This window comes from Gymnoscopelus braueri, assembly GCF_963280865.1.
Source record: "Gymnoscopelus braueri genome assembly, chromosome: 3".
In the NCBI taxonomy this organism is placed as follows: domain Eukaryota; kingdom Metazoa; phylum Chordata; class Actinopteri; order Myctophiformes; family Myctophidae; genus Gymnoscopelus; species Gymnoscopelus braueri.
Window position 1 is genome coordinate 35,382,844 of NC_137612.1, and position 18,659 is coordinate 35,401,502.

At 41.3% G+C, this 18,659-nt stretch overlaps 1 protein-coding gene across 1 annotated transcript in view; it reads right to left on the reverse strand.

Annotated features, from left to right (window-relative positions):
* iars1 (isoleucyl-tRNA synthetase 1) overlaps nt 1-18,659 on the reverse strand; it is a 76,046-nt gene that overhangs the window by 37,274 nt on the left and 20,113 nt on the right. Inside the window, exons 12-17 of the mRNA XM_080423051.1 lie at nt 17,101-17,192; nt 13,252-13,350; nt 8,120-8,246; nt 3,784-3,857; nt 2,992-3,186; nt 579-665 (exon numbers count right to left, since the gene is read on the reverse strand). Of these exons, the coding sequence (XP_080279177.1) occupies nt 579-665; nt 2,992-3,186; nt 3,784-3,857; nt 8,120-8,246; nt 13,252-13,350; nt 17,101-17,192 (674 nt within the window). The remainder of the gene's footprint in view (nt 1-578; nt 666-2,991; nt 3,187-3,783; nt 3,858-8,119; nt 8,247-13,251; nt 13,351-17,100; nt 17,193-18,659) is intronic.

The window sequence follows — 18,659 nt, forward strand, 5'->3', positions numbered from 1 at the left end:
GGATGAAAACACACATGAGACACAAACACACACACGCATGCATGCAAGTGTACGCGTGAGAAACCATACATTTGCAATTCAAATGAGCCAAGTTCTTCCAGGTCATCAGGCCTGGGAGCATGCTGGCTAGAACAGTGTTGGGGTTTGACCCTCCGGGGCTTGGGGAGGAGCAGCCCTGTATGACAGCCAACACTAAGGGCTTAAGAGACACAGTTGGATACAGCATGACCACGGAAACTGATTGAAGTGATTAAACAAACAACAAAACGAATACAAACAGGACGAGGGGGTGCGGGGGGGGGGCTGAATAGAAGGATCAAGGAAAATGTAATGATAAAAGAAAAGAGGAAAATTACCATGGGAGATACACAGTGCCAAAGGAGATGAGAGGAAGGATAAGAAGAGTTAACATATAAGATGCTCTAGAAGAATATCAAAAATAAAGTAGAATGACCAACAGAAGACGGCTTCAGAATCTGATCAATAAAGAACATGTACCAGGTGGCCGACGAAAGAAGACTGAAAGGAAATAATTAGAAGGGGGAGAGGGAGGGTAGAGGTAAAGTGAAGCCACTAACCTCGCCAGCACCAGTCCATTGACGATGACATTCTTGAATGGCGGCTTCCCAAACAGAGCCGTGGACAGCACCAACAGGGTATAGAACCTATGGATCATAGAAATTTGGAAGTCAGGGGCACACCTAGCACAAAAAAACACAATGTGCAGCGATGAAGGGTAAAGGTTATAGTCCTTGAGCTCGCATCGATCGTTCTAAACATGCATTACAATTCTCTTGTACCCCTCTGGCTATACAATGAATTATGTAGCATCCTACTCAGTCAATATAAGTAAATAGAGGAGACATAGATCGACATCAACACACTAGTGCCGCTGAACACCACGTCGTGATTTAAGTGGCTTCGCCCACAAACCTCCCACATAGTACCAGCTTCAACAAGACTGGACAGGGAGGCCCAGTGCTCAAAATTTGGAATGTCCCATTGTCCTGGGGACAACAAAATAGCAGTTGGTACATACAAATACAGTGTCTGGGACAATTCTGAGACAGCGGAGAAATGTATCATTACAAATGTAATTATTATGATTATACATCAATCTGGTGTTCAAATTCAAAAAATGTGAGATGGCAGCGGCACAAGCTCTACTCTACGTCACACAAGAGCGTACACACAAAATCAATCATAGAGAGAGTGTGTTCATAAAACTGTGTGTACGCATAAAGACATAACTATATACAGTATACACATTCTTTTAATGGGGCGGCCGTAGTGGATAGAGCAAGGTTTCCGTTAGCCGGTGACATTGTATATATGTATGGCCATTGGCCGATTAAAATCTTAATTGACCATTAAATATTTTGAGTTAATTTAAGTATTTATTATTATTATTATTATTTGGATATTAAATAAATTAAGATTATAATACATAGATTTACAACCATTGAAATCATATTTTATATGAGCATAAATGATCTGGCAAATCATCAGTGTGGTTTAGCCTACTGCCCTCCTGTGCTGTGCAATAGATACAACACAGACACACAAAGGCTGCATCGCAGCAGTAGCTACAATGAAGGATGAAGCCAAGGTGTCATTTTCAGATATATACTCATGGCGTTCAAGATTTTACAACATGCCACACAAAATGACTTAATTCATCAATTTGTTGCAATGAGCGAGAGCAACAATCTGTAAAAGCCTCCGACTTCGGAACTGACGTGGATATACAAGCACAGTGACTGTCATGGAGAGTGTTATTGGAGCATAGTAATGGAACAACTTGGTGACACATTGCAGGCAAGTTACTTCCTTAGTATCATGAAACAATAAACATGACAGTAACAAAAAAGAAAGCTGACTACGTAGGCTACTAAAGGTTTGAATGAGATGCAAAGCACAAAACATGTTCAAACCTAGTTGTTTTATACTCTGCATCACGGTGTCGCATACCAAAACGAGCAGATCTACATGCCTACATCACTTGGAGGCTTGTAGATCTATTGATATCTTGTAGATATATCACTCGTCTGTCCTGACTACTTCCTGTTCTTTTTGGTAAGCAACACCTCTGCATGAGTAGATCAAATATGCTTTAGGAAACAAGGGTTGCGCTGTAGCGAACACACACGTATGTACATTATATGCAAACACGCACATGGCGTGTGTACTACAATATGGCCGATACATTTTCTGGTCGTAGAAACAGAATCTTGTCGATCATGTTGGCCAGAAGAATGCCTAGCGGAAACCGTGATCGCCTGGTAACCGACAGGTCACCAGTTTACTTGTCGAGGTGTCCCTGAGCAAGATGTTTAACTCCAGACCAAGTGCTCCATCTGAGCAGCCATCGGTTGGGTGAAGCTGAAACTGAATTAACCCCACAGATCTAACTCCCTTTCAATTTCGTTTTTATGAATCTTTGTGGAACTGCCGGTGGCCATATATCTGCATAAATGGATATATAGAATTCACCCTTAAACATCCATTTGTATATTGATGATACTTGTGCCCACTTTAATACTCATTAGACCTGTCAGTGAGTAGAACGGCAAAGAGGAAGTGCAATTTCACAGCTCGCCCTTACCACACCACGATGGGATGGTCAGCTGACATTACGTATGGCTGTGAATATTTATAGCTCCTGTACCATTACTTCATTACATGCACATGTAATCCATCATTGCAGTGATATCTCAGTCATCATTATTAAAATGTCAGAAGGATGATCAATGATTAATGTGTAGCGCTCATGTTGAAACAGACTTTACAACAGCTTCAAAACTACATTTGTGGTGGCTAAGTAATATTTTATATTTATGATTGTCTGAACTCACGAATACTGTGTTTTATACTGTGATTATATTCAAATAGAATATATCTTCCTTGGGAAAAAAGTGACCCTCCATAGCTTGTGTATTTTACCACTAGGATGTCTGGCAAGTGTCATAGCTAACTTCCATTTATGCTTACCATCCTCTGGTCTGGTCAATGCCCTCAGCAATGAAGTCAGCAGGGAAAGTGTCCTCGAACTCCTTCCTGTTTTCAAAAGGGTAGTGAGCCTGGGCGTAGGGCATGCTGCCGCTTTCAAACCAGCAGTCAAACACCTCCGTTACCCTACGCAGCTCGCCCTTACCACACCGCGATGGGATGGTCAGGTGGTCAATGCTGAAAAAAAAACAGAGGACGACCAGGAGAGAGGGGAGCGAGAGGTCAGGACGAGAGCGAGTGCATTGTGCCAGCAACCACAGTCCAGGCCAACGTTTTATACCATCAGCTATTTCCTAATTATATCATTAACATTTATTGTCACACAAGACAATGTAAAAAGTTTTTATTTTTTCATACATATTTGATCAAATACAGTCAAATTAATTCTACCCCTCCCCCCCCGGTATATCTTTAAAAGGATTTGATTTCAAGGAACTGGACGAACTGACGACTATAGGGGGAGTGTAACCTCCTCCTTCCCAAACAATTAAAGAAAGCCAGCTCCAAGAATGTGATTAAAGGTAATTGGAGGATCAGGAAAGTGATCTTCCAGAACCCCCGTCCGGTTCAGACAGACAGGTCTGATGGGCAGAGGTTGTACATGTACACAACACACACAATGACACAGGCACTAACTGCTCACACGCAGACCTGACATAAGTGTGCCTCACATACAAGCAGCGGAACCAATCTAATGAAGGAAATCTGTCCACACAACACACATACAAAATGCACACGCACACACATACATGCAAGAGGCTGTCGATGTCTCACCTCTCTCGATGTAGATCAGTTACTTTGACTCCCGTCAGCTCCTCCAGTTCTCCCATGGATCCTATACACACCACCTGAACAACACACACATAAACACACCAATTTAAAGAGTTCAAATCTAAAACACTGCTATTTTCTCATGGTTTATTATCACGGGCTCAAGCCCACAGGGCTGAAATCCAATTTATTTTTGTCCTAGTTTAGATTTATTAGATGGTTAAGCGCCGAAGAGTTAATTGGTGCCAACTCTCATCACCGTCTCAGTGTTTCCCCAGCCTTTCATCACATTCATTGTTTCACCATGTTCCTTTGGAGATAAACAAATTAAAATGATTTATTCAAATTCATTTCTATGCATCAGATAAACAGCTAAATTAGTGTTTAACTGCAGAATGTCCGTCAGGGCCACGTCATAACATTTACTGTTGCTTTTGTCCAATTGTATTATGTGACTACAGTCAACAGTGTGACCAGTTCCTTGGGCTGGACAACATGGAAAACATCAAATATTACCATATCTTTGACCAGATACCTCCATATCGATATTGTGACGATAACATATATCGTTGCTGTCAGGCAGAAACCTTGTATCTCCATATTTAAACTTTTTATGTTGTTTCGTAAATTACTGCCCTAGTCTATCATACAGGAGCGTCGCACAAAAGTAGTGAAAATGCGGGAAAAAAGCCCATCTACATGCTCACAACTTGGGATTGACCGATATGACTTTTTCATGGCCAATACCGATACATTAGTGATCAAAGAGGCCGATAGCCGATAAGCATTTTAATAAAAATTAAAATAAATTGTGTGAAAATGTACAGTAACACAAAACAAAGCGTTCTTTAAATGCATTTAAGAATATGTATCAACTTGAAAAAACTTGATACAAGTGCAGGGAGCTCTTACATTTAACAGCATTTCTTATAAACTGAACTGAAAATTTTAATAATAAAAACGAATTTAAAAAATCACAACGAGCACGATGACACATCAAACACGTAGCCAGGAAGACCCGGGAATTGAACTTATCAATTCAAAGACGGCCGCTCTACCTTCTGAGCCAATGCACTTTTTATACACTACTGTGGTGTGCTCATCATGCAACAGAATAAGTGCATGGTCTGTGCGTGCACTGTACGAGCGTGTGGGAGTGCCAAATAAATTAAATGATCAAAAGAAAAGGAAATACACCACATTAGCATAAGCCTACTTTTAACACTTTCTGAGTAACTTTAGCTAAGAAAAGTCTGCTAAAGTGTGTTATCTGTCCTCCTCAGAGAGGTAACCTGTAGGCTCTGCTCCAGTTTTACCACAGCGCCAGGTAGCATGGCCCAGATACAACCCGACACAACCGCCCGCCGATACGGAGAGGCGGGGAGAAACAGAAGGGTCATTGATAAGAAAATCGAGACGAAAAGATGGCACAAAGAGCATAAAGGAAAAAACATAACAAAGAGAGACATATGAGAAGCAGAGGACCAGGCATGCGCACTGCGCGCACGTGCACACACACACACACACACACACACACACACTTCATCGCCATCGGTTGGAAACCTTTCATGTAAAAAATGTCAGGAAATTGAAAAATTAACCAGTGATGCAATGGATCTAATGTAGTTATTTAGTCAAGTTCTTGTTAATACGTTTCATTGGTTCAATATTTATAAAAACCACAAAAATAGCCAGTCTATAAGCTCACAACGCGTCATATTGCGACACATTGTAAGCTTGTAGATCGCCTATTTTTGCTACTTTGGTGTGACACTAGCATGACGAAGTAGGGCATTAATCTACGGAAAAAAACACACGAAAAGCTGAACTGAGGAGATAAAAGGTTTCCGCCCTACAGCGACGATATTGTAGATTTGGGTGTGCGTGCTGTGGCTTGGGGGCGTGTGCAGGGAGGGAGGCACCAGGGAGAAAGCGTGTTCTGGAAACAGTCACAATGCTATTTCCAACAAGCAGGTCGCTGGTTGTCCCTCTTTCAGCCAGGAGACCAACACTTAATTTTTCAAACGCTCAAACAACCCAATTCTGACACCGCAGTTCAGTCCCGTCTACATCAAGTCTGCATGGTGGCGACCAACATGGATGAATATTCACACACTGACTTGTGTATTTTCCTTCTGTCTTGTTCACTCTTTCTTCTCCAATTAATTATCTCTCCCTTTCTGCCATTTACTTTACTTTATTTAATCTCCTTCCTGTTTATTAAGCTTTTACTCCCCTATCTACTTTTCGAGATGGTAGATTATAATCAGGCAGCAGGGTAGAGTTACAATGGACTAGTTTTAATGTATCAGTGATGCAGAAAATGTGTTTTGGCACTGTCTTTTTAAACATCAGTGTGCAGTTATCCTCGGTTAACCACTGCATGACGTCATATTTACACAAATTAACAGAGCAGTACACATGACAAGTCTTGGACACAGTAACTGTAGCAGTAATCTCTCAAGACAAAGTCTGCTAACAGCAGAATCTGTCAGCACCACTGTCTTAAATATGTAGTGTTGATGTTAGTAGGAATAAACACAGACACACTCGGGAGGAAGTGGACTAAGAAAGGGGAGGAGCCAAACCGAGTTCCTGTTTCCTCATAAAAAAAGAGGTGGTGCCCCCGGAGGCAAAAAAAAGGAACCGAATGGGTTCCCAGATTGCATATGCAGTGCCACTGACGTCAATACCTAAATGCAACGAACAAAGCCGCCCATCTCATTACAACAGAGCATCTCAACAGAGCATATGAGCTGAATAGAATCCAAATAAAGTTAAAGTGTAATCTGTCTTTCTGGAAATGTTAACCACTGCCGTGTGGTTTCTTAGTTGTCTTTTTATCAGCTACGGTTTCAGAGCAAAGCCATTTGTTTATTTTTTAGAGCCAAGCCATTAAAGGCTAAAGTCAGACTTAACTGGGGTTTATATGTAAAATACAAAGACACCTTTCCCCCTTAATGTGCCTTAATGTAACTTGTCTTGAAGTTAATGATGATAGATTTTGTGGCAGCCAGCAAAATTGGATATTTCATACATAAAGCCAAAAGGATAAAGTCAATGTTAATATTGGCCTGCGGCTCTGGACAGAGTAGGGTGGTTCCACTATTACTATTAGTGGTGCTAGTCTGCACTGTAGTAGAAAAAGCTGTGTGCATCCCATATTAGAACCAAGAACTCATTTATGTGTTAAATTCTGTCTGAGAACTGCTAATGGTCACTTTGAAAAACACAACAAGTATGTAACACATTATATAAATTTTAATAATTCATATTATTTGTACGAGTTCTTTTACATTTTCGGTTAATCAGTCATAAGCAGACACTGATTTACTTGTGTGTACATGGTTAAACGGTTGAACGTGTTACCGGCCCCATCCCTAGCAGACATATCACACCGCAATGCCAGAACACTAGGAGGGGGGCAGAAAGCAATGTAAAGTAATATGGGTGTCAACAACCATCGACAAATAAATAAATTCACTCATTTATGTTAAATGTTCATTTCTGCTGGCCAGCATTGACCAGTTCCCTGAAGTTCTGTTCAGATAGGCATTAGGGGAAAAATGTTCCACGTGTTGGTGACTTCACAAAAGATTGATAAATGCCCTTTCAACATAATACAATATACTGATAAATATGACCTTATTGCTGATTGTGTGCAACTTGTCTCAGTAGAAAATGTAAAACCATAATTACAATAGGGCTGTCCCCGACCCGAATTTTTTTTTGGGGGGGAGGGTGCACATGCAGCAAGTGCTAGCTGCTTTAAAGAGTTAACGCTGGACTTTTTTAGAGTCTGTGTCCTTCATAACCTCGAAATGCTTCCAAAATTGTTTTCACTTTCGCTTTCACTTTTCACCTGCGATATAACCACTCCTCCTCCACTTCTTGCAAAGTGTGCTTCTCCTGCTAGTTTACCGCGCATGCAACCCCCCCCCCCATTTTTTTGACGGCTCGACTCAAGGAATGCGAGTCGACGTCAGGCTCCTCGCCCGACGCGCCGACTTTTAGGGGACAGCCCGAAATCACAAATAGACTTTTATTCTATCTCTTTCCTCCCCTATTTGCTGTTATCTATGTTATTCCTACTATTGCTTATTTCTCTTTAAAAGGCTTGTTATACAAAGCACTTTGAATTGCTGAATGGCATTTTGGCGCGGCATGTGCACAGTCATGGCACATTAACAGTACATCCTGTACTCTGTGATAGCTGTGTGTGTGTGTGTGTGTGTGTGTGTGTGTGTGTGTGTGTGTGTGTGTGTGTGTGTGTGTGTGTGTGTGTGTGTGTGTGTGTGTGTGTGTGTGTGTGTGTGTGTATACACACACACTATATTACCTCCTCAAAGTCATCGCTGACCCAAAGAGGAATGGGCGTGCCCCAGTAACGGTTCCTGGAAACTGCCCAATCACGTGCGTCCCTCAGCCAGTTCCCGAATCGCCTCTCGCGAACAAAATCTGGAACCCTGGAGGTAGGCGAAAGACAGGGAAACGGGTGAGAGACAAGGAGTTATCGTACGTGTGTTCTTGTTGGAGAGCTTCCGTTAACACGCTGCAAACATATTATTTCCCTAGAGGAAGGAAAAAGTCACAAGAAAAGGTGGAAGGGATAGAGTGAGACATAGATAAGAGGGGGGAGGGTGCATGTCTACGTGTGCTTGGTGGTGAGGCGGTGGGGTTAACTCCACTTTAATGCCTGATTTATATTTCGTTGCACGCTGTGTCGCACACCGAAAATAGCAGATCTACAAGCTCAGAACGTGTCGTGCTGCGACGCGTTGTGAGCTTTTAGATCGACCATTTTTTGTGCAAGACACCGGCGCTCAACTAAGTACACATCATCCATTAGATGACTTGAACACATGAGAATATTGCTGCCATGCTCTCTAGGCTAATATCTAATTAATCACACATATTTGCAACTGTCACTTACTGCCACCACTTAATGAAAGCACTTAATGAAATGTTCGCCGTGATTCTCCACAGAGAGACCGAGCATGCGGCCCATTATAATGCCATATCACTTTATTGAGCTGGCCTCATATTCCAGTTCCACCTATTGTCTCTATTTTTTCTCTCCACGCTAAACATAAGATAGTGCAGCGCCGTCTTTATGATGCTTAACTGTAGAGGTTAACACTCCCTTTAAGGCACCTTCTATCTACAGTATGTATCTATCTATCTATCCATCTATATATATATATATATATATATATATATATCCCTTCCTCTCCCCATCTTCCTCCCATTCTCTCCCAATCTCATCTCTCTCTCCCTCCATTTTCCGGTCCTTCCTCTCTCGCCATGTGCCAGGCGGTATTGCCAGGAGAGTAGGTGCAGTGGGTATAAATCGACGTCAAGATCCACGCGCCAAGCAACGAGTTCATCAATTCCCATTTGCGGGAGGCATTTCTATTTAGGCCCCTAATATATCAATTTAATGTTTTTCCTTTTTTTTCTCTCCCTCTCCCTGCTCGGCCCCCTCCTTTCTCCCTTTCTTCCCCTCCTGCTCTCCGCTTGCACTAAATGTCGAATTTAGAGTGCCTGTCTTACGCCACAAGAGACGCACAACTGAGTCATTTTAACATGTACAGGCTCCTGTAATGAGTCATAGACACTGGGGACGAATACGCGAGAGACACAGAGACTGATAAAGACAAGGGTGATAAAGCGATAACGAGTGAAAAACAAGCCTAAAGCCTAATTTATGTGCCATAAATCTGTTCTTTACGGCAAGCGACACCATTGTGTGATGGAGTATAAATTAAGCATAACAGCCTGGCTTCCCTGTATAATCTTTAGCTATCGATAGCAAGATACAGATACAGTCCATACAGTTAAGTTGGCGAATAAATCCACAGTGAATTGAGGGAAAGGAACACAGATCGGGGAAAGAGAAACCAGTTGCAGGAACATGGGAAGGGGGGTGGGGGCTCATTAAAAGGTGCTGCAAGTGATATTTTTGGGTTAAAACAAAAAGTTTTTTTTTGTTAAAAGGTTAAAGCTCTATATTCTGATAGTAATCATTGCTATAGAGTGTTTGTTTAGTAATGGGTCTCCCCGTCTCTCCAGCTTTTTAGTTTAATTTTCATAAATTTATCAGCTTCAATTAAATAGTTCCAATTCCAATTTTGTGTGCTCTTTTTTCAGTTGCAATTTCACTTGTTTATCCTGTAATAGGCTGGGCAAGACCTAGCCGGTTGAGTGTCCAAATGGAATTTGGCGGAAGTACCGCCCAAGGAAATGACGTTGATGCTTTACAAATCTGTTTACATTCTCCGTGAATGAAAAGAGTGTTGTGATTGGTCGAAAAATATAGTTTCCGGGGGAAATACGTACGACGGAAGTCTCACCCCTATAGAGACTCTCTGCATTAGGTCATGACCAGGCTTTTCTCTTCACAGATGAGTAAGGCTGGGAACGAGGCTAATCCTGTATCCAGTATGACTTCTCTCTCCTGATTGGATCAAATTGGTATACTGACCTAAACATTTATTTTGTTTACTAAAGAGCAGGAGTTACCCCCGTCTCTCCAGCTGACCCGTTACTGAACAAACACTCAAACAAAATGATTACTATGAGAATATAGAGCTAAAGCGTACTTTAACAATATAAATATCACAGCACCTTATTCATTTATTTCTCTGGCTAGGCGACATTAATTACTGTATATGTTGAAAAGAATCTCCAATGGTCAAACCTCCACAACGTTGGGTGCCTCAGACATTCATTCATACACACACATATTCAGTTACAGTCTATGTTTCATCCAGTATCTAATGCACATATTGTACACCTGCATTCATGTATGCCCAGTCTTAAGTTAGATATTACCCACATGAACCCTAAAGTCACTATTCTGGGCATGTCATAAATAGGCTAACATTTGCCAAAAATAGATTATCTACATGCTCACAACGCATCGCAAAAAGCGACATGTATTTTCAGCATAGAGATATGGTGTAGAGGGGGGATGGGACCAAGTATAGACCGCTGGGGGGGAATGAAGTATACAGTATAGGGTTTAAGTGGTTCATTCCGATTGTGTTGTGACTTGTGTGCGCATACCTTATTCAGATTACTGCTGTAGTAATGTATTAGTTACTGAAAACACACAGATGCCTGTGGGATCAACATAGTTGTTTCTTATTTCTATCAATTTATTCCATTCAGCTATTCACCCACTCGTTAATTCATTCAGACTCAGGCAGGCCTCTGCAAATCTTTGTTGACTGTAGCGCTATTCTTTTATTATATATTTACTAGTTTGTAATCCCAACTCTACCCCAATGCACTGTGAGGTGTACTTGAAGGAAAATTAACGGCTACCTTTCAAAGCACTGACTTTTGAAATGTTATTCTATCGTTTCGACTCTCAGCTCATGAACTCCATTCCGAGGCACTTAACTCTGGATGTAATTTGGTTTCATTAGGATAGCGATTAGCCAGTGGCACCTCAGTGACAGCCAGTCTCCCCCGGCTCAAAACATTCTAACTGCGGAAGTGGTGATTTTAATCAAAAAGAAAGTTTTGCTTTTCTTTGAACGAAATCCGATAATGAAGCTTGGAGAATAAACTGTAGCTGTGCATCGGCCTCAGTGGGCAGCCCCCCACGCACTGTGTGGGAACAAGAACATATGTGCGCGTGTGTGTGTGTGTGTAATATTTGTGCCAGCACCCCAGTTTGACAGCTATATCTGTCATTATGAATATGTGAATAATGAAGCAGGGTTATCATCGCAGGTCTGTCCATTAGAAATAAGCACATCAATCACACATCTTAAATGTTTTACAATGCCTGAAAGTCTCTTTGCTCTTTAAGGTCCAGCTCTTAAAATCAAATAGACTGTTAAATAATACACTGCATCTCACATACGTACAGTGCCGTGGACTGAATTATTATTAAAACTAGTAGACCTCACAGCTCAGGATTTAAGCCCAAAAGGTAGTGTGTGTGTGTGTGTGTGTGTGTGTGTGTGTGTGTGTGTGTGTGTGTGTGTGTGTGTGTGTGTGTGTGTGTGTGCATCTTAACCTACCCAGTGGCTACTCATTCATCTCAGTTTGACAGGCCCATTACCAGAGGCAGCTACTGTAGCTCAGAAAAGAGCACAGGGAGTAACAGGGGTATCGCTACTTAGAATCGATGCCATCTTGATGCTTACCTTTTCTTGACACATTCTATACATTTCATGGTTGTCTTTTTCCTGATGTTAGTGGGGTTTTTATATAAAATATTGTTTGAATTTGCATGGAGAAAAAAAAAGGACATCTGTAACGAGACATGTGCATCGGCCAAGCTAGGAGGTCTAAAAATAACTCAATACTCAACTGAAAGCTGGCAAACATAAAATGTTCTAGCAGCCTACATCATTTCTCTCTTGCTCAACTGAACCGCAGTGGCTCTCTCACTGTCACTGGTGTAATCTACGTGTTATGTAGGTATATGCCTCATGCTTGCTACAAAATGAGCAGTGATATGTACTGTCCACGTCTAAAAGGCAAGCACTCGCAGAAACTGCTCCCATTCAAAGTGCCATCTGCCCCTGCTCTCTTGCACCGCCATTCTACATGGTTTTGTAAAGTCGTTCAAGTGTAGCATGTTTGTTAGTATAGTGGCAATGTGCGGTGGTGGCTATGTGATACCAGAATTGGTAAATTGCCCACTACTTCAGTTCATACTAGAGAGAACCAGGGCCGTAGTAACACTTGACCAGGTGTAGGGTCTTCTTTGGTTCATGGATAGAAAAAGTAAAACCCCAAAACACCCTCTAGTTTTACTTCACTATGTAATTCCTTCTATTATGCTTTAAATCCTTTCATGTCATTAATGCATTTTATGCCTGTGTGAAGCACTTTGAATTGAGTTTATGTAAGAAATATGCTATACAATTAAACCACCTGTACACCACTGCTCTCTGCTCGCATTCAGTACAAAGGCTACACCATGGGCTAGGTCTGACTGTCATGCCCTCATGATGTGTGAACTTAATAGGTTGAGTTGACTGTTTCACCATTTAAACCCTCTATTCTTAGTCAAATATACCTGATTTGCAACTGTACGTGGACAGCTTTTTTCCATCTACACCAAATCTCTTCACCAAAAATAGCCGATCAACAAGCTCACGACACGTTGCGACACGTTGTGAGCTTGTAAATGTGCTACTTTTTGGCTTATTATTATTGACAGTTAATGGCAAATACAATAATCATATTAATGTATAAAACAAATATATAAAATCTTAAGTATTTGTCTGTGACTGGATCAAGATTCTTCAGCTTGTCCGGTTTAGAAATGTTCCGTTTTGAGAGACCATTTTTATTCCTTTCCTTTCAAAGAAATGGTTCAGTTAAGCACCTGCCCTCCCAAAAATGTGTCCACGGCCCTAATACAGTAGCTTTTATCCTACTGTGCATCTAAGAAATCACTATTTAATAGTCAACAAGTGTCTCTAACACACTAAGAAGCCTTACCAATAGCATTTTCCATTGTTCTCCAGTAGTTTCTCCACCATGTGCTCCACTCTGATAAACCAGCTCGGGACGGCTTTGTAGATCAAAGGAGTGTCAGACCTAGGAATACACAGACAGACATCTCAGTTTGATGGTCCCAATACAAGGATATCGTTTACTGAATACTGGACATGAAATATGATGGTAAAGCATGTGGACAATCCTCTCAGAATCTGGAGAAGAGAAAAAAAAGGAAATATAAGTATGTGTGTGTGGGCACGCACGTGCGTGCGTTCATTTAAGGGGCTGTAAAATAAGATTCTGCATGTCTGCTCTGCCAGTCAGGGATTCAGCACACCACCAGACTCCCTTGTGCAAAAAAGACCATGTACCTCTGGAACATCAATCTCTGCTTCATGCATCATTTACATCTAGTGTGTCAAACTGGTCTAAATGGCAGCATGTGGGCCAGATGCGGCATGAGAAGGGATCCAATCCAGCATTTGTGTGCTCACAACTGGTCCCGCCCACATTAAGTCACATTTTACACAGTCTAGTCTGTGACCTAAAATGAGTTTGACACCCCTGATTTTCAAAGAGGAAAGATGGATCTGCAAATGTTCTTTGGGTACAGTTATCATTTTTTCAAATTACCAAAATTGGAGACTGCACAGGATAAGGAATAAAACCATGCTGTGTTTTGTTCCAAATTGGCTCAAATAAATTCAGCGCTTGCGTACTTTAATCAATTTGACAATGTGAGGCAAACATGCTCCAGTTTACCAAAATATATGATCAAGTCCTGCATACTAAGAGCTTGGCACTGGGTGTACTTGATTTCAACCCAGACTTGCAAATGCTTGTTGGATCTTAACCAATCATTTCATTTGGTTTAATATTAAAATTCACAATGTATTCACTGTGTATTTCTGAGCCCACAGCCAATTGACCAGTGAAGTCTAGTCTACTGGGAAAGCAGCCTAGCATAAACACTCAATAATGAATGAAGTGTTATTACCACACAATCCACAAACTAAGTTTGAACTGCACTGTAACCATGTTTTGCTCAAACTTAAAATGAAGTCCAAGTACCTAAAATAAACTCAATGATTTGAGGGAAGTGCCAAAGACGATCGACAAAATTAAACATTTGTAGGCCAACCCGGAAGTTACTCCTTCTATGGAGTTCCACCACAGATTTCCCATAGATTTTTTGTAGCAAACAAAGGCTTATGATATATACATGTTTTGTCCTACAAGGTCCTGGTAGGTATGTCAAGGTATGACTAGGAAGAACTGATCAACTTTTGACATCAACTGATGTTGACATCCCAGTGCCACATCCAATTCAGTTTATTTTTTTCCTTCAAATGTCTACAAAGTTGTGGGGTGTCATCAGTTTTGGCTCAGAGCCACGGAGTTACCGGGTAACCCCTGGACCACACCCACTTCTGGGTTTGGAATCTCTCCAACAGGCTCTGTAAGGTGGTTATTGCACTTGGCTCTGAGCTGCCAACTTGCCAATCAACCCCCCTGGCTATGCCTACTTGCATTGTTCTGAATGTCTGTCTCCTAGAGAGAAATTGCAGGGTGCCAGACTTGGCTCAAAGGTGCAGATGCAACATAACATGATTCATCTGGCAGAACCTGGATCATTTTATTTTTATTAAGATAACAATCATGCCATGAACACTGCGGAATGAATGTGATTGTCGTCTTGATTGGTGGACTCGTTCATCACTAATTGCAATTAGAGGGAGCATTTATTTTTGTAAGTTTGTCATTATAATAGTTTAATCTTCAGGAGCCCCAGTGTCTGCTAGCAACTCCACAGACACATCTCCACATACTGTACTTACTGAGGTTAATTAATCCTGTTCAGGTTAGGCTGAGCTGCTCAAAGTGACGGGCGGATGTGACAGGGAGGGAGGGAGCCCGGGAATGGATGCTTATTGTACCATATCCCACTAAAGACCTAAAAGCCAGATGCTAGTGGGTGTTAGTGGGCGTTTTTTTCCTCGGGGGAAAGGGACTTCTGAGTGTGTGCTCACACGAGAAAGTCCCAATGTGTGTCTGTGCCATCACTCTGACCGTGGATACTCAGCAAGTTTGAAGGGATCCTGTGCTGAGCTTGCAGAACCTCTATTGACATTCTATGCTAATGCCGCTGAAGCAATCAAGAGCACACTAGAAGCACTACACTTGAGGTGGCTATTAACAGGAGATATCCGAACAAGCAAGTACATGGTCAGGTTAGCACATTCAGACTTCTGCCGGAAGCAAAATAGATACCCATTACTGAAAGAGAAAACACAACATGGTGATATTAAATTAGTGTCCCTAATTGTTATTACCATTGAGAACAAATTACTGAATAATCACTGCTGTAATGGTACAGACTTTCAGATGTAAGTTATATGAAGCAGTTGGCTAAAGCTGGCAGCATACCTCAAAAGAAGTCAAACTTTTTTGGCTTACTGAAACCGAACAAGTTATCTGAGGACTAAATTGTTTTATACGAGTGCGTAACGTTAGACTACTGTATACAGAGCTGGAACAGTGATTTTTTTTTCATTCACCTTCATCTCCACAGTTTTTTTTTCATCGCCCTCCGATGTGCTTTGACATAATCCATCTCAGAAAATGTGCCAATTTCTGGCAGACACAGAGGACCAAGTGTGTGTTATCTCTCTCCAATACCTCAGAGAGGGATTATAGAGGTTTGCACCTCCTAACCTCCTCAGTCAACCTTTCTTCAAAACTGTCCATGGTACATTGACAGCAGATTGCAGAAATAAAACAATATAAATCACAAGAGTACCTTGAGTTTCTGAATGAGCACAGTCAATGTTCAAATTGGTATCGTTCAGCTAGTTCGAAAATCTTGGAGGTGCAAGAACTGCATAAATGACCTTGGGCAAGGCAAGGAGCTTGTTCGTTTTCTGAATTATATAATTTTGTTCTTATTACGTGTGCTGCAGCCTTAAAGAGCGTTGGACAGAGATACTACTTTGTTACATGGCATTAGGCCTGTCACAATTATTACATTATCACCTGATTGCAATTACCGGACAAAAACACAATTATTTTTGCATAATCGTCAGAATGGTTCCTTTCTTCTGTATAAATGCATCTGATGAAAAAAGATGTTTCAATAGATCTACAAGCTCACAATGTTGTTGGCAACTTACCGAGCTTGTAGATTGGGCAATTTCCACCATTTCTAAATATTTTGAAAGACGTTGAACATTTAGAACACATTCAAAGTATAAAATTATGAACCACCTAACACATTGGGTGCCAAAACCGTATATATACGGTTTTGGCCATACTAACGTTGAGTGCCAAAACCGTATATATACGTTTTTTGAAAAAAAAAAAAAAAAAAAAAACTTTTTTTTTTTTTTTTTTTTCCTTCACAGCAACATATCACTCCTACAAGATTTAGACTCCAATCCACCTCCTGGTTAACTTATGACTTCAAAAACCTGTATCTCGGCTCCTGTGCACTTTTTTTTTTTACAATGTTAATTTAACTATTTTCAACTGGCTGCAACTATGGAATGGATTTCCGAATGTTTTTAATTTTTTCCCCCCGATTGTACGAGACCTGTATGTGTGTAATGAGGGGATCACCGTGAGGACGGTGATCACTGAAAATATTTTGTGACTACTTGAAAAAGGTTCAACATTTTTAAAAAGTCCTGGCACTCAAAGTATAATATTTTAATAAACCTCTGGCACCCAATGTGTTAAACGCTCTACACTAGTAAAACGGACCTGGGTTGTCTCTGTACTTGGACCGACAAGTAAAATGTCATGATGTTGACAGCCATACTGTACATGGCATCACACACTTGGCTTTCTTACCTCCAGCAGAATGGGTAGCTATGCTTGTAAGAGCTGGTATTGACCAGACGGCCGTTCTCCTTCAGCCACTTGATGATGTTCTTGTCTGCATCCTGCACACATGACACACATAAATATGTATACATGAAATGCTGCATTGAAAGGCTATTAATACATTACACTGAAAAATCAACATTCAATAGGTTTTATACATCCCTTTTTTTTTTAAAGAAGAAATAGTTCTGCAAGAATAATCATGGTCACTTATTCTTTCTGTGCCATATTTCAATTCCTAATATTTCTGTCTGTTATTACACAGCTACAGCAATACAAGACAACAATAAATAGGTTGGGAGAAATATGTATTGTTACCCTGTCGTTATCCTACTCGTTTATGGCACGCAATCGAATAAGCGGCCAAGTGGCGTGTATACAGAATGATGTCAACTCGGGGTAGCCTCGCGTAGCCAGACTATATCACTGCGTGGATATGAGTCTGGTGCCTCTATGAGGACGTTTTTTTTCCAAGGGGGCGGGATCAAAACAATGGCTCTGGACGCAATTGGTTAGACCTACAACTAACTACAAATCACAGTCTCCCATATTTGAATACTGGTCCCTGATTGGTCACCCCAGACTTCTGGAGCAGGAAATCTTTTTGCACAGGCAGATTCGTCTGGTCCCAGGCTAATCTCGGGGTGGGCGATATTACTTCAAATCAATATCAAGATAATTTAAAACTTTTGCCTCGATTACGATTAATGAACCGATTATTTAAAAATAATAGTGAAAGTAGCAGATCTACAAGCTCACAAAGTGACGCATCGCAAGGCGTTGAGAGCTTGTAGATCATCTATGTACACTACTTTTGTACACCACCATTGTACAGCAATGTATAACGGGCCGTGTCCGCAAAAAGCATGTTCAGAGTTGGCAGCACCTGCTTGTCGGTCATGCATTTCTATGGTAAAGAAAGACGTGCTGGTGCGCCTCTCTTCCCAACACCCGAGCATTGTGCTTCAGCGCACAAGAAGCCCAGCGTGTTTTGGCGCAGCACCCTGGATGATTCAAGCAGGAAACAGTTCAACTTTTAGAGAGGAGCGCCGGTCATTTGATCCTGTGACAACCCGATAATTTACGACCCGTCATGGAACCGTTACCACAACCATGAGAACTCCATGTTTACATGGTTTCATCTTAGCTATTTGTGCTAATAACACAGTTGAGAGGACATTCGAGCACAGCAATGGCTGGTCGGCTCGAATGTTGCAGGTGTCAATAAACCCTGCGTGCGAGCACTATGGACATATCCAATGTGCTCCACCGTGCATGAATTGCTTTGTGTGGAAACGGCCCCTAATACAGGGTTAAGTGGTTAATAAGACTAATAAATTTAGTATTTTTAAACCCAAGTCAGTTATTGGTTCTAAATATCGGTTTGAATATATTTTCGGTTAATTGCCCAGCCCCAATGTCATCTCTTTCTCTCTAACTGAGCCCGCCCTGCACTTTGCCCAGGAGCTCAGTTTAAAGATTGGTGAGGCACAGTTTGTTGGAACTAACATGTTTGTATTTTGACA